The sequence below is a fragment of the Berghia stephanieae genome, chromosome 13, assembly GCF_034508935.2.
Source record: "Berghia stephanieae isolate SIO BIC M18660-M18661 chromosome 13, UCSD_Bste_1.3, whole genome shotgun sequence".
NCBI classification, from domain to species: Eukaryota; Metazoa; Mollusca; class Gastropoda; order Nudibranchia; family Aeolidiidae; genus Berghia; species Berghia stephanieae.
The window spans coordinates 26,587,523-26,602,499 of record NC_088372.1 but is presented as its reverse complement, the minus strand read 5'-3'; the positions used below and the strand labels follow the sequence as shown (position 1 = coordinate 26,602,499).

General features: G+C 36.4%; 1 protein-coding gene across 1 annotated transcript in view; it reads left to right on the top strand.

Moving 5' to 3' along the window:
* The window catches only part of LOC144959265 (uncharacterized), a 52,592-nt gene that overhangs the window by 21,733 nt on the left and 15,882 nt on the right, over positions 1-14,977 (top strand). Inside the window, exons 9-13 of the mRNA XM_078891808.1 lie at positions 3,147-3,285; positions 8,721-8,943; positions 11,163-11,335; positions 12,441-12,574; positions 14,312-14,431. Of these exons, the coding sequence (XP_078747934.1) occupies positions 3,147-3,285; positions 8,721-8,943; positions 11,163-11,335; positions 12,441-12,574; positions 14,312-14,431 (789 nt within the window). The remainder of the gene's footprint in view (positions 1-3,146; positions 3,286-8,720; positions 8,944-11,162; positions 11,336-12,440; positions 12,575-14,311; positions 14,432-14,977) is intronic.

The window sequence follows — 14,977 nt, the reverse complement described above, 5'->3', positions numbered from 1 at the left end:
CTTCTTCCTTTTCTTCTTCTTCTTCTCTTCTTTTCTCTTCTTTCTTTTCTTCTTTTCTTCTCTTCTTTCTCTTCTTCCTTTTTCTTCCTTTCTTCTTCTTCTTCCTTTCTCTTCTTCCTCCTCTTCTTCTTTCTTCTTCTCTCTTCTTTTCTTCTTCTCTTTTCTTCTTTTCTTCTCTCACTCTTTCTTCTCTTCCTTCTCTTTCTTCTTCTTTCTTCTTCTTCTTTCTTCCTCTTTCTTCTCTTCCTTTTCTTTTCTTCTTTCTTCTTCTCTTCTCTTCTTTTCTTCTTCTCTTTTCTCTTCTTTTCCTTCTTCTTCTCTTCTCTCTCTTCCTCTTTCTTCTCTTCTCTCTTCTTCTCTTCTCTTCTTCTTTCTTTTTTTTTCTTCTTCTCTTTTCTCCTTCTTTCTCTTCTCTTCTTCTTTCTTCTCTCTTCTTCTCTTCTTTTCTTTCTCTTTCTCTCTTCTTCTCTTTTCCTTCTTCTTCCTTCTTCTTCTTCTTCTTCTTCTTCCTTCTTTCTTCCTTCTTTCTTCCTTCTTTCTTCCTTCTTCTCTTTCTTCTTCTTCTTCCTTTTTCTCTTTCTTTCCTTCTTCTTTCTTCCTTCTTCTTCTTCCTTCTTCTTCTTCCTTTCTTCTTCCTTCTTCTTCTTTCTTCTTCTTCTTTCTTCTTCTTCTTTCTTCTTCTTCTTTCTTCTTCTTCCTTCTTCTTCTTCCTTCTTCTTCTTCTTCTTCTTCTTCTTCATCGTCCTCCTTCTTCTTCTTCATCGTCCTCCTTCTTCTTCATCATCATCATCGTCCTCCTCCTCCTCCTCCTCCTCCACCACCACCACCTCCTCCTCCTCCACCTTCTCATCTTTTAAATGTTGCTGATAATATAATAGTGATTTTTTAATGATAATATATTGCATGACTTGTAATGTGCGCCTAGAGCTATATTTTATGGACAGGCACTAAATCAATAAATTACATTATTATTATTATTATTATTATTATTATATTATTATTATATTATTATTATTATTTATTATTATATATTTATAATTAATTATTATTTATTATTATTATTATTATTATTATTATTATTATTATTTATTATTATTATTATTATCATTATTATTATTGTTATTATTGTGATTATCATTATTATTATATTATTATTATTTCATTATTATTATTATTATTATTATTATTATTATTATTATTATTATTATTATTATTATTATTATTTTGTTATTGTTATTATTATTATTGTTATTATTGTGATTATCATTATTATTATTATTATTATCATTATTATTATTATTATTATTATTATTATTATTATTATTATTATTATTATTATTATTATTATTATTATTATTAATGTTATTATTGTGATTATCATTATTATTATTATTATCATTATTTATTATTATTTATTATTATTATTATTATTATTATTATTATTATTATTGCTGCTATTATTATTATTATTATTATTATTTATTATTATTATTATTATTATTATTATTATTATTATTATTATTATTATTATTATTATTATTATTATATATTATTATTATTATTATTATTAAACTGGTGCTAGTCAATGTACAAGTTTATTAATGCTATGCGGTTTAAAAAATTCTCACATCAGTCAGCTGCTTATAGAAAAAGAAATAAAAAGAAAATTGAACTTTTATATCGCGCAATATCCATCTAACGCTGTCAAAGCGCTTTACAAGGTTTCCCTGGCCGACCGCAACAATTAACATGTAGGACGGGACATGACGCCTGTTAGGCGATATTGCAATTTTTTTTCGGACAGAGAAAACGCTGTGAACGGCCAGGTACTCATTTTACACCCTGATTGCGGTGAGAGAATGTGTGTAAAGAGCCTTTTCCAAGGACTCAACTATGCGCTGAGCGAGGCTGGAAACCAGACCTTCCGATCCGAAAGCGAGTGTCATGCCACAAGACAACATAGCCGCACGACACCCAAAACTATGTGTAAGCTTGCACATTTATTATAGTCTGATTATAAAATTTAGCGAGAACTAATCATTGAAATGGCCGACTGAAAACAATAACAATGAGCTGAATGAACTCAATTTCGTTACTTCTATACATATGGTCACCAGCATGTCGTATTGCAGGCGTCTTGGTGGGGTTCCTGACCTCCCATAGTGGGCAGGGGGGTACATACTGTGTCTTCTCTGCCCTTATATATGTTTTCCAATATGCTTTCTGTTTTTGTCTTGGAATGAGATTACTTGGTTTTGTCCTGGCCCTGGTCGGAGTCCTAGCTGTGAGGGAAACAGTCAAATGCATAATTATTGTTTTGGGAGATGATATTTTTTTTCTTGTAAATCTCTCTGTTGTGTATTATTATATTTGTTATTTTGAATTTATAATGTAAGCATTTGAGTGTATTGCTCTTTGATGGTTTTAGTGCTCGTGTCCGGATGAGACTTATATGTGATCTCAAACTAAGTAGGGGTGGTATGCTCTTGGAATCTACAGCTGATTCCTATTTATTTTTCCCAGTTCCCCTATGTCTTACTTTTTCTCCGGTGCTTTATTTGTAATTCTAGAACTTTTTACTATCCCATTTTCTTCCTTTTTACTGGCGCTGATATAACCTAAATGTGTTGCAAGCGCCGTAAAACCCTTAAAAACAAAACATTATTGCAGGCATGCTGAAAATAAAGCGTGCCAGAAACCAGCGAGTAGTGCTGCTATGTGGTCTAGTGGTATGACACTCGCTTTCGGATCGGAAGGTCCTAGGTTCGAACTCGCTCGGCGCATAGGTGAGTCCTTGGATAAGGCTCTTTACTCACATTCCCTCACCGTACTCAGGTGTAAAAAGAGTACCTGGCCGTTTACAGCGTTGTGTCTATCCGGAAAAAAAATTGTAACATCGCCTAACAGGCGCTATGTCCCGTCCTAAATGTTAAATGTTGCTGTTGGCTAGGGACCCCTTGTAAAGCGCTTTGGGCACATTTAGTGGATATTGCGCTCTTAATAAAAAAGCTCAATTCAATACTGTATTATATCAACATTGTTCTTAAATTTGTTTGGGACAATGCGGGCATTGATTAAAGTCATTTCCCTTCGGACCGAAACTGCTGCTTATTAATCAATGCATCAATTTATATTATCTGGCCCAGGTTCCCACAGCAGATGAGATATGGACTTTCTTAAACGAAAATTATCTACGTTTTTTCCATGCTTTAGACGGGCAGTTTTCGCTTGAAAAAACAAAAGTTCTCGCCAAGCTTCGCCAAGTCCGTGTCAAACCCAACCACGGTAACGTCCTAGCTTACAAAATACTACAAATTGGCTTCAATAGTCATGACGTCACTTCCCTTGTAATGACGCATAGTAACTTAGTAACTGACTCTCAACTATCGGAACAATGGCGGACGCCGTTATGAAATATTTCTCCGACGAGCATAAACGTGTATCCAGAGGAGAAAAACATTATAAATATGATCATGTTTTGACTTTTATACATTCTGATCACATGACATATGTAAAGTTATAGCCAGCATGAAGAATAAAAAGTACCAATTTTCTTTGCTGGGCGACTTGACATCAGACGATTGAATCCAATTCCATATGCTATTTTAACAGTTCGTAGACGCGGAAGCAATCTTCATGGGTTGATGATGTAGTCGAATTATTATCTTTTTTTTTAAAGGCGTTCAATTAAAGGCGTTACAAAACAAAAAGTTCAGAATTCTTATAAAAAATAGTAGCATGGTTTGTACATTTATAAGATATAATATTGTATATTTTGATGGAACAAATATTCTATGAAATTGATGTAAAACATCATCACTGTAGGTATTGTATAGAGTCATTGGCTGCTAGAGTATGTGATTTTTATGACTAAAAGGTGAATGCGAGGGAGCAATAGTGATTTGAACCTTATAATGGTGGTGTTACATAAATTGAGCTTTATATAGCGCAATATCCACTAAATGTGCTATAAGCGCTTTACAAGGGGTCCTTGGTCAACAGCAACTTTTAACATGTAGGACGGGTCAAGACGCCTGTTAGGCGATATTACAATTTTTCGGACAAAGACAACGCTGTTAACGGCCAGGTACTCATTTTACACATGAGTACTGTGAGAGAATGAGAGTAAAGAGCATTTTCCAAGGACTCAACTATGCGCCGAGCGCGAGGCTCTAACCCAGGACCTTCCGATCCGAGAGCAAGTGTCATACCACTAGACCACATAGCCGCACATCTCTTGTTCACGGAAATTAATTGACCTCTAAACTACTATCTACGCGATTTTCAGAGCAGAATTGCTCTCACCATTGAACGCATTTTCCTTTTTCTTTTGTGTGTGTGTGTGTGTGTGTGTGTGTGTGTGTGTGTGTGTGTGTGTGTGTGTGTGTTTTGATAAAATGAATGTTTTTGTGTGACCCGTGTGTTGATCGGGTTATACTACTGGGAATATGTGGGCTATGTGGTCTAGTGGTACGACACTCGCCTTCGGATCGGAAGGTCCTGGGTTCGAGCCTCGCGCTCTGCGCCTAGTTGAGTCCTTGGAAAATGCTCTTTACTCACATTCTCTCACCGTACTCAGGTGTAAAATAAGTACCTGGCCGTTAACAGCGTTGTCTTTGTCCAAAAAATTGAATTAATATCGACGTTATGTCCCGTCCAATATGTTAAATATTGCTGTTGACCAGGGACCCCTTGTAAAGCGAATGAGCACATTTAGTGGATATTGCGCTATATAAAAGCTTTTTTTTAAAAATATGTATCAAAGAGATAAAGTAGGGATCAGACAATAGTATGAGATAAAGATCTGAAAAATTGTATGCATCAAACAGTGATAGGTTAAGTAGTAGATAAAAAAATACAAGAAACAAAATAAAGAAAGAAAGAATGAAAGAGAAAAAAAAACATCCCAAAAATATCAGTCTGCCTCGGCTGTTGGTCGACCTCTCAGAATTCCCGATTACCGGTTAGACGCGCTACAATCACACCACAGTGGTTACCGGGATGTTTAAGGTTCGATCCCCAGTCGAGGCAAATTTTTGTTTTCGGATTTTTTTTTTTGGATTTTTTTATTTTTTTTTATTTTTTTATTTTTTGTTTGTTTTTTGTTTGTTTTTTTTTTTTTTGGGGGGGGGGGAGGGGGTGGCGGGTGTCTTGTACTTTATCTCTCTGCTTTGTCTGGCACTTGGACAGCACGGGGTGATTCCTGTTGACATCAGACATCTTGTTTGATGAAATATCTATAATATTCCTTTGTGGAATGCCCTGGCGACGATATCATGAGTATGATGTTGTGGCAGAAGGGCATAATATATTTTTTTTTTCTGGCACTGATTCATAAACATTTTATTTTATTTCTTTGTAATACGTGGATTGATCAACGAAAATGTATTTAGAAACCACACCATAGATTAAGCGTGACGAATCAAGGTAAATTCATATGTGACCCAACGTGTCAAAACGGTATTATGTCGTGATGAACCAGATGCTAAAAAGTCGAATGTAAACTAAACTGGTCAAAATTAGTGAATTATTGGTATTTAGCATTCTAAAATATGATAATCATTCTCCTAAATAAAGCATAGAAACTCAACCTCAGACTTATATTATTTCTGACCAAAAATTCAATTTTCAGCAACTTAAATCATCCCGACTTAATACCGTTTTGAGACGAGGGGTCACATAAAGATTTAGAAAAGTTAATGGAAGAGGTCAAATTAAGAAATTAAGGAGGAAGCAACGGTGTAAGATCAAAATCTGAACAAGTTTGTGTGAAAGGTATCAGATAAAGGAAGAAAGAAATATGCAAGAGAAAAAAAAAACATCCCAAAAACCAGTAAACCTTGACTGAGGATCGAACGTCAGGCCTCGGTAATCAGAAAGTCTGAGGTTCGATCCTCTGTCGAGGTAGACTGATGTTTTGGGTGTGTTTTTTTTTCTTGTAATTTTCTTTCTTGCTTTGTCTGGCACCTTTCATACACACTTGTTCAGATCTGAATGGAAGAAGTACTTATGTTGATTATGACAAGAGATGAAGTGAGTAGAAAAGTACCAGAGGAGAACGTGGAATAAAAACGTCGGGCAATCATACTGGAGTGACGGATGGCGTCGATTGTAGAGCATCCCTCTCGTGGCCAGGCGGAGGTGCCGTAAAATTCAGGTCAAGGGTTCCACGCTCAATCACTCCAAAAGTTTTTATTCTCTATTTATTGTCCTCTGACTCTGTTCTATTCATTTTACTTGTTATTGTTACCACATAAGTGCCTGCTCCAGCCACTTGTCTGAACCAATAAGAATTTACCTTGCTTTGTCTTGTTATTAAAAACTATAATCTGTGACCAATTATAAAATGACGGGGTAAATATGATGCTAAAAGTTGAATCAAAAACTTCATTGAGAAGAGTTCGTTTAATTTCTTCAACCCCTAAAACTGTGCGGCTATGTGGTCTAGTGGTATGATACTCGCTTTCGGATCAGAAGTTCCTGGGTTCGAGCCTCGCTCGGCGCATAGTTGAGTCCTTGGAAAAGACTATTTACTCACATTCTCTCACCATACTCAGGTGTAAAATGAGTACCTGGCCGTTAACAGCGTTGTCTTTGTCCGAAAAATTGTAATATCGCCTAACAGGCGTCATGTCTCGTCCTACATGTTAAATGTTGCTGTTGACCAGGGACCCCTTGTAAAGCGCATTGAGCACGTTAAGTGGATATTGCGCTATATCAATGCTCAATTATTTCATTTTTTTAAAACTGCGAGCGCCAGCGGGTCATACTTCAGCCCATGAGAAGGCTCTTTACTCCCATTCTCTCATCGTGCTTAGCTAGTGTAAAATGATTACTTGGCCGTTAACAACGTTGTCTTAAGTGGGAAAATAAATTGGAATATCGCCTGACAGGCGTCATGTAATGGACCTTTCTAAGGCTTTTGACTGCTTGCCTCACAACATTCTTATTGCTTAACTAGCTGCCTATGGGTTAGAACATAAAGCTCTTTATTTAATTGAAAATTACTTGAGCAAAAGAAAACACCAAATAAAATTAGATGATGCTGTGAGAGAGTGGGCAGGCATTAAAAAAGGCGTTCCACAGGGATCAATTCTTGGACCATTACTATTTAACATTTTTATAAATGATATATTTACTTTATCAGAGAGGGAAAATTAAATAATTATGCTGACGAAAATACCCTGTCATATGCTCATTCTAATTTCGATATGCTTTTAAAAACTTTTGAAAATGAAAGCGAAATTCTTATCAAGTGGTTCGAAATAAACTGTATGCAAGCAAACCCGGACAAATTCCAGGCAATTGCAGTAGGTACAAAAAAACACACAACGAAACCCACGTTCAATATTGGATGTAAATAAGTTGTAAAATTACTAGGGATCGACATAGACTACCAACTAAAATTTGATTTTATACATTAAAACCATCTGCCATAAAGCTTCTCAGCAATTAAATGTCTTAAAAAGGCTTGGAAAATACCTTTCAAAATTGAACAAGTTAACAATATTTCACTCTTTTGTATTGTCAAATTTCAATTTCTGTCCACTAGCTTGGCATTTCTGTTCTAAAAAAAATTGTGATAAACTTGAACAGATACAAGAAAGAGCACTGCGTTTTATTTATGAAGATGACAAAAATCCTGCGACCAATTACTTTCAAAGGCCAAAGTCCCCTCCCTACAAATAAGACGAATGAGAACAATTGCTTTGGAAACGTTTAAAATTTTATACAAAATTGCTCCTCCTTGTCTATCTGATATGGTCATTTTGAAAATAACAGATACAATTTTAGATATTCAAACCTCCTTGATATTTCAAGGGTCAGAACAAAGTCTTATGGCAAAAGATCTTTCAGATATTCTGCTGCTGTGATTTGGAATGAACTTCCCGAGCACATCAGAAAAATTTCAAATTTTAATGTTTTCAAAAATCATATCCTCTCATGGAATGGCCAGCCATGCAAATGTAATATTTGTAATTAATAATCTAACCGTACATGTATATATATATATATATATATATATATATAATATATATATATATATAAAAATATATATATATATAAAAATATATATATATATATATATATATGTGTGTATATATATAAATATATATACATTATGTTACTTTTCTTTGTGTGTCATGATTGGAATCTTGATGAGAGAATGTTTTTAAGGGAAAATGTATTACTATGTATTTTTATGTGTTAAAACCTATGTCGGTCAAAGGCTTCTATTAGCCTGACGACATTATCTACGAAACATTTTTTTTAAATGCCGACAATAAATAAATATTTGAATTGAATTGAATTGAATGTCTCGTGCGACATGTTAAGTGTTGCTGTTGGCTACGGAATCCGTGGAAAGCGCTTCTAGGAGCACGTTTAATGGATACTATGTAATGTAAGAGCTATTGGGGGGGGGGGGTTGTTTTGTTTTTTGTTTAGATTTTTTTGCGCGGGGAGGGGGGGGACTTTTTTATATTCTACTTTGCAAAAAGGCATTTATTACAGACAGTACCTGGCAGATTACAAAAGTGTGTGACCCAAAGTTTTTTTTAAATTCCTAATTCAACCATATTCTTCTTTCACATTTTTCGACGTTTCGCCTTCTTATTTTTTTCCTCTAAGCGCTGAAAAAAATAATTGTCCATCTATATCAAAAGCGCCATTTCAATTCCACAAGCGAATATTTATTTGTTCCTCTTCTTTATTTTCAGAGTCTTGTGGAACTCCTGGAATATCAGAATTAAAACAGCATGAAATATACTGCCGTAAGAGCCTGGAGGAGGCAACATTTGATACACAGAGCTACGGGAGAAAATGGTCTACGATAAATACCACGGGCCAGCAACCTACTGATATTATGATCTTTCATTACACATCAAATACTGAAGAGGGTTCGTTCATAGGGTCGTATGGACTGATATACCCTGCAGGAGGGTAATAGATTTGTTATGATTATTATCGTTATCATTGTCATCGTCGTCGTCATCATCATCGTCATCATCATCATCGCCGCCATCAAAATCACCGTCGTTGGTGATGGAAGATTTGCTACATAACACACAATAGGCATAATCAAGGCCCATCAAATAGAGTTTTCATTGGCTTTGATTGCCCTGAATAGAATGGAATTCACATTGCTTACACTGAACATCTCGTGTATAATTCAGGATTTCGGGGGTTTGGGGAAAAAATGTTTGCATTCAGCTTGGGATAAAGAAAAACACATGTTGCTTGAGTTTACCTTTTAGGTACATGTGACGAGGCAAAAGTCTTATTTTTTTTTAATTTAAAAAATGAGCTTTATACAGCGCAATATCCACTAAATGTGCTCAAAGCGCTTTACAAGGGGTCCCTGGTCAACAGCAACATTTAACATGTAGGACGGGACATGCCGCCTGTTAGGCGATATTACAATTTTTCGGACAAAGACAACACTGTTAACGGCCAGGTACTCATTTTACACCAGTGTACGGTGAGAGAATGTGCGTAAAGAGCCTTTTCCAAGGACTCAACTATTCTCCGAGCGCGAGCTTGAAAGCGAGTGTCATACCACAAGACCACATAGTCGCAAATAGAAAATATAACTTGAAAGCAGTTCAGACTGCAATCTAGGGAATGACAAAGCTGGGTTAGGGTAACCCACACCGGAGACTGACTCCGACGACCCGGCACTCTGCCTTCCTCTGCAGTCTTCCGGATAAAGACGTCGGGCACTTACAAAATACTAAGAATAAAGAGAAGAGCTGCTAAACCTACCCATACCAAGCACCCGACGTCCTCTGCCGTTTATTTTTTTTTTTTTTTGTTGTTGTTTTTTTTGTTTTGTTTTTCCCGAGCTTGATATGGTTAGGTCTAGCGGTTCTTCTCTTTATTCTAAGTATATTTGTCCGTGGCCGACGTATTCATCCGGACTGCAGAGGACGGCACTGCCGGGCCGTCGGAGTCAGACTCCGGTGTGGATTAGCCCTAATCGTCTGATCATCATCATCATCATCATCATCATAGTAGCTTGTCGCTCAAACACCGAACCCACTCCACAGCATCTGTGGAGCAGACTCTTAGGTCATGGTCAGTGCAGCTGGGCCCATCCTGGCATTCTCTAAGGATGTGCTCCATCGTCTGTTCTCAGCCAGTCACCAACTGTTCTCCCAATTTTTGCCCGTGCTCTGTTCAGTGGTACCCATTCATTTCTGGGTAATCGTCTGATTAAGATACTTCTGAAATACCAGAACTTATTTGATTCTGTCCATGCCGAACAGTTAAATGCAGTTTGCACGTAGAGAGGGTTGGTCGCGCCCTGGACTGGGATGGGATGCAACATCAGATCGATTCTCTTTCAGTTCAAGCAAAACGACAAAGTTCAGACGACGGCATGGAGATCAATAAAGCCTCTTAGTAAAAAATAATAAAGCTGACATGATATTTAAAATATTCTTGTTGCTGCTATTAACGGCATTGTGTCGGGTTTAACTCATGCTTTTCTCCTTTGTCTTACTTTCTCGTGGGTGCTTTGATAGCAATTCTAGAACCATTTACTATCCCATTTTCTTCCTTTTTTTACTGGCGCTGATATGACCTAAATGTGTTGCAAGCGCCGTAAAACCCTAAAAAACAAGACAAACAAACATTAACTCGTGCTTTAAAACTGAATTTTGATCTTAGACTATAAATTTAAGTATTGAGGTGGGAAGAAAGTTAGTTTCTTACATTTTTAAAGACTTAACTTTCCTAATTCTGATGATTTTAATCTTAAGTTTATGTGTCTTCATTTAGTTCAATCCTTAACAATACCAATACAATCTTATATTCCATATACGGCTTTGCGGTCTCGTGGTATGACATTTGCTTTCGGATCGGAAGGTCCTGGGTTCGAGACTCGCTCAGCGCACAGTTAGATCCTTGGAAAATGCTCTTCACTCACATTCTCTCACCGTACTCGGGTTGTAAAATGAGAACCTGGACGTCAACAGCGTGGTCTCTGTCAGAAACATTGTAATATCGCATTACAGGCGTCCTTTCTCGTTCTATATTGTTACGTTTTGCTGTTGGTCAGTGACACTTTGTAAAGCGCTTTGAGCACGTTTAGTGGATATTTCTCTACTATATAAAAGCTCAAATTCGTAGAAAAGATCGTCTTATTTCTCCCTTTACAGATACCAGTATATTCTAAGCTCCACGCATGTAGACAACCAAGAGATGTTCAGAAAGATGCAGCACTCCAGTTGGATCGACGAAAACACTCGGGGCATCATCCTGGAGACGTCAATCCTTGACATGAACACGGGCATTGCCTCTGTCCTTCTTATCAACTACTATTTCTATGCAGGTCATTATAATTACGGTCACTAGTCTTTTATTAACAATTAATCTAGCAAGCAGCACTGATAGGGAACACCCGTAAGTAAGTGTGCTAACCATGCTCCCCCCCTCTCTCTCTCCCTTTCTCTATCTATCTATCTATCTCTCTCTCCCTCTCTCTCTCTCTCTCTCTCTCTCTCTCTCTCTCTCTATATATATATATATATATATATATATATATATATATATATATATAGATAGATAGGTAGAGGTCAATTGTTTGTCTTCTATCCCCAAAAATATTTGTTACAGTGAATGAAATAAGCAGTCGGAGGGAGAAAATGTTTGGACTGAGATATTGCCGTTTAGTTAGAAGGTCAATTTTTATCAAAAATGAGTTCTTGTCCGAAATGTTTAAATCAACCCTTTTTGTGCATCTTCGGGAAATATCAAAGCTTAATTTCACTTCTAAATATTTTTACAGCTAAAAAGTATGAAATTTGAGAAAAGTTACTGGATACCTTTCCCATTCATTTGACCATAAATTCATAAAAAATCATCCGATTTACTTCAAATATAGATTAAAATGCTCTTTGGAGCATATTCTTTCAGAACATGCAAGAAAATGCACATCCAAAATGTTCACCTTCCGACTGTTTAATGTCATGCACCGTTACATTTGTTTTCCCTTTCCATATTGCTCTCTGTCTTTAATCTAGATTGAGATTGCTCCGTGCTTTTCTTGGTCCTTGTGGAGATCCTTAGCTGGGAGGGAGGCAGTCAAATTTATTGTAGCTCTTTTGTGTTTCCTTATTAAGTCATCTCCCTGTTACTGTTATAAGTATTAGTTATTATTATTAACGGGACCCTTTGCTATGAAGGATTCAATTCAAAACTTCCAGAAATTGCACAGCAATGTATTGTTCGTGGAATCTTCTGTTCCGTATTCGACACAGTCTCTTTTGTCCATTGTGTTCTTTCAGTGCTTTTAATGTCATATCTCAAATTTTTCCTCTATACTATCTTTTTTTTTACTGGCGCTCAAATTAATGACCTTATAATGTCGCAAGGGCCGTAAATCCCATAAAAATTAAACAAAACAAATTTTTATATTTTTTATTTCTCCTACACAGATGGTATCAAGTTAAAGTACGTGAACCAGTCGTTTGCTTTTCATTTCAACAATACTAAAATTTATATTCTTCTTTTTGCGATTGGTGCTCTGGCAACCTTGACCTTGTTGGCCATGTCACAACAATTTTCGAAGGTGAGTTAGTTAATGGTATATTATTCATGAAAATCTCGATTAAGACTATTCCGGGGAAGAAAAGTTCTATAGAGAATTGATTGGATAAATATGTTCATCGCCACTGTATTGAACCAGATATTCAAATTCCATTTTCTTTTTTCTAAAACTCGATGATTCCAGCGTAACTAATCATTAACCAATCATAATTTTCGTTGTCATTTAGCCCGATTCGTCAACCAGACATTTTTTTTTTTTTACAATGAAAAATCATGTTAGACATTCCTTAATTCTTATTGTTCAATCATATTATGTTCAAAATGCCGAAACAAAGCAATACAGAGCTTGAACCAGATAACATGCTCGCCACACCTTCCCCAAAGTCCATAAAAAATGTTTGAGAAGGATTTGTCTGTGAGGTCGTTCTCCTGTAGTTACCTTTAGTACAAACTAGTAGCTGAATCCGCCAGCCTCTACAGTGTGTGAGTATTTATCACAATATTTTGACAAAATGATGAGCCAATTGCATCGAGACACCTTACTATTTTATGCGTGTGTTTTAAAATTGTGAGTGAAATTCAGGATTTCTTTTGATGATAGGCAAGTACTTCAGGTAGCTATTCATCTTCGATTGACAGTAATCTGTCAATATCAGGGGAAGAATACTTTTTAAAAATTGAGTAAATATAGAAGCACTGACATGAAATGTTCATTCGACTAGTTTTTATAACAACAGCCGTGATTTTAAAGATGTAAGCACCGTGAGTTAATGAAATAACCAGGGACTCGTACTACAGATAGTTCGAAGATGACGTCATACATGTCTTTGTTATTGTATTTTGCCATCCGCGTTTATGAGTAATGCTCACTGAACTGTATTAACCTGACTATAAAAGTTTATGGGTACACACAGTTTTGTGTGTTGGTCCGTTATACTTCCGGATGGCAATGTTATGAGCTTCTTAGCCAAACGCATACTATCTATACGATAATTCATCCACCATTTCAGGCATAGCAACAAGAGGTCAAGGCAAAAGCATCCATTAATTGATTAATTAACCTGGTATTGTTTCCCCTTCATACCCTAGTCCTAATAACGAAAAGCCTTTGGTTTTTGTTAGTTTTAACTTTGTTGTGCTTTGGTTGTTTGTTTGTGTGTGAGTTGTTTGTTTGTTTTTTTTTGGGGGGGGGGGGATTTGTTTGGGGGGAGGGGTGTATTCGATTGTTTGTTTATCCGGGTACTTCTTGAAAGAACCCAAAGTAATTATCTTTATAGGATACCACCATTCGCTGTCAGTAAGCGTGCCGAAAGATGAAACTAATGGCAGAAAGGAACTCCAGAAACAGGGCCGTTCCCCGGCCCACCCTGTTGTACGGCTTTCATGTTCTATGGTATGATACTCAGTTGGAGAAAGCTCTTCACTCACCATCACTCAACTCGTGTGTAAATTGAGTATCTAGTCAGTAACAGCGTTGTCTCTTTTGGTGTATAACTACAGTAGCGCATCACAGACATCATGTCCGGTCCTACATTTTGGCTTGGAATTTCTTATAATTCACTTTGAACACATTATGTGGAAATTGAACTAAATAAAAGCTGGATTTTTTTTATTTTGGAATTGGGGGGGGGGGGGGGGTCGGTGGTGTTTGTTGAGTTTTTTGTTTGTTGATATTCTCTTCTCCAGTTATTGATGCCTCATGAATGGGTAACCTTCTAGTGCCACCTGTTTCTCTTTTATTTTGTCCTCGACAAGACAGGTCATGACATTCGGAATGAAATTGTACGTGCGTGACAAAGGCAACGTCATGACATTGATAAGTCTGATATTCTACATCTTTATACTGGTGGGATTTTTATTCCGGTATCAAGTAACAAATGTGAGTGCTTATCCTTATTTGTGACTCATCGTCTCAAAGCGGTGTTATGTCGGAACGAACCATATGCTTAAAAGCCGAATTAACTGTTAAACTAGTCAAAAATATAAATTGTTGGCATTAGCACACTAAAATATGGTATCCACTCTCCTCAATAAAACATACAAACTCAACAGAAGTCTGATATTTCTGGCTATAAATTCAATTTTCAACATATTAACCATCCCGACTTAATACCGTATTGAGGAAAAGGGTCACATTTCGTCGTTATACTTAAACATTTAAAACCGGGTGGGGTTCCTGACCTCCCATAGTGGGCGGCAGGGAGGCACTTACTGTGTCTTCTATCTCCCTATATATCTGTTTTCCAACATGCTCTCTGTCTTTGTCTTGGGATGAAATTATTTGTTTTTGTCATGGCCCAGGCTGGATACCCTAGCTGGGTGGGAAACAGTCGAATGTACAGTTAGAGTTTTGGGAGATGATTTTTATTTTGTCCTGTAAATCATATCTCTTTTATGCATTTTATTATGTATTGTTTACATATTA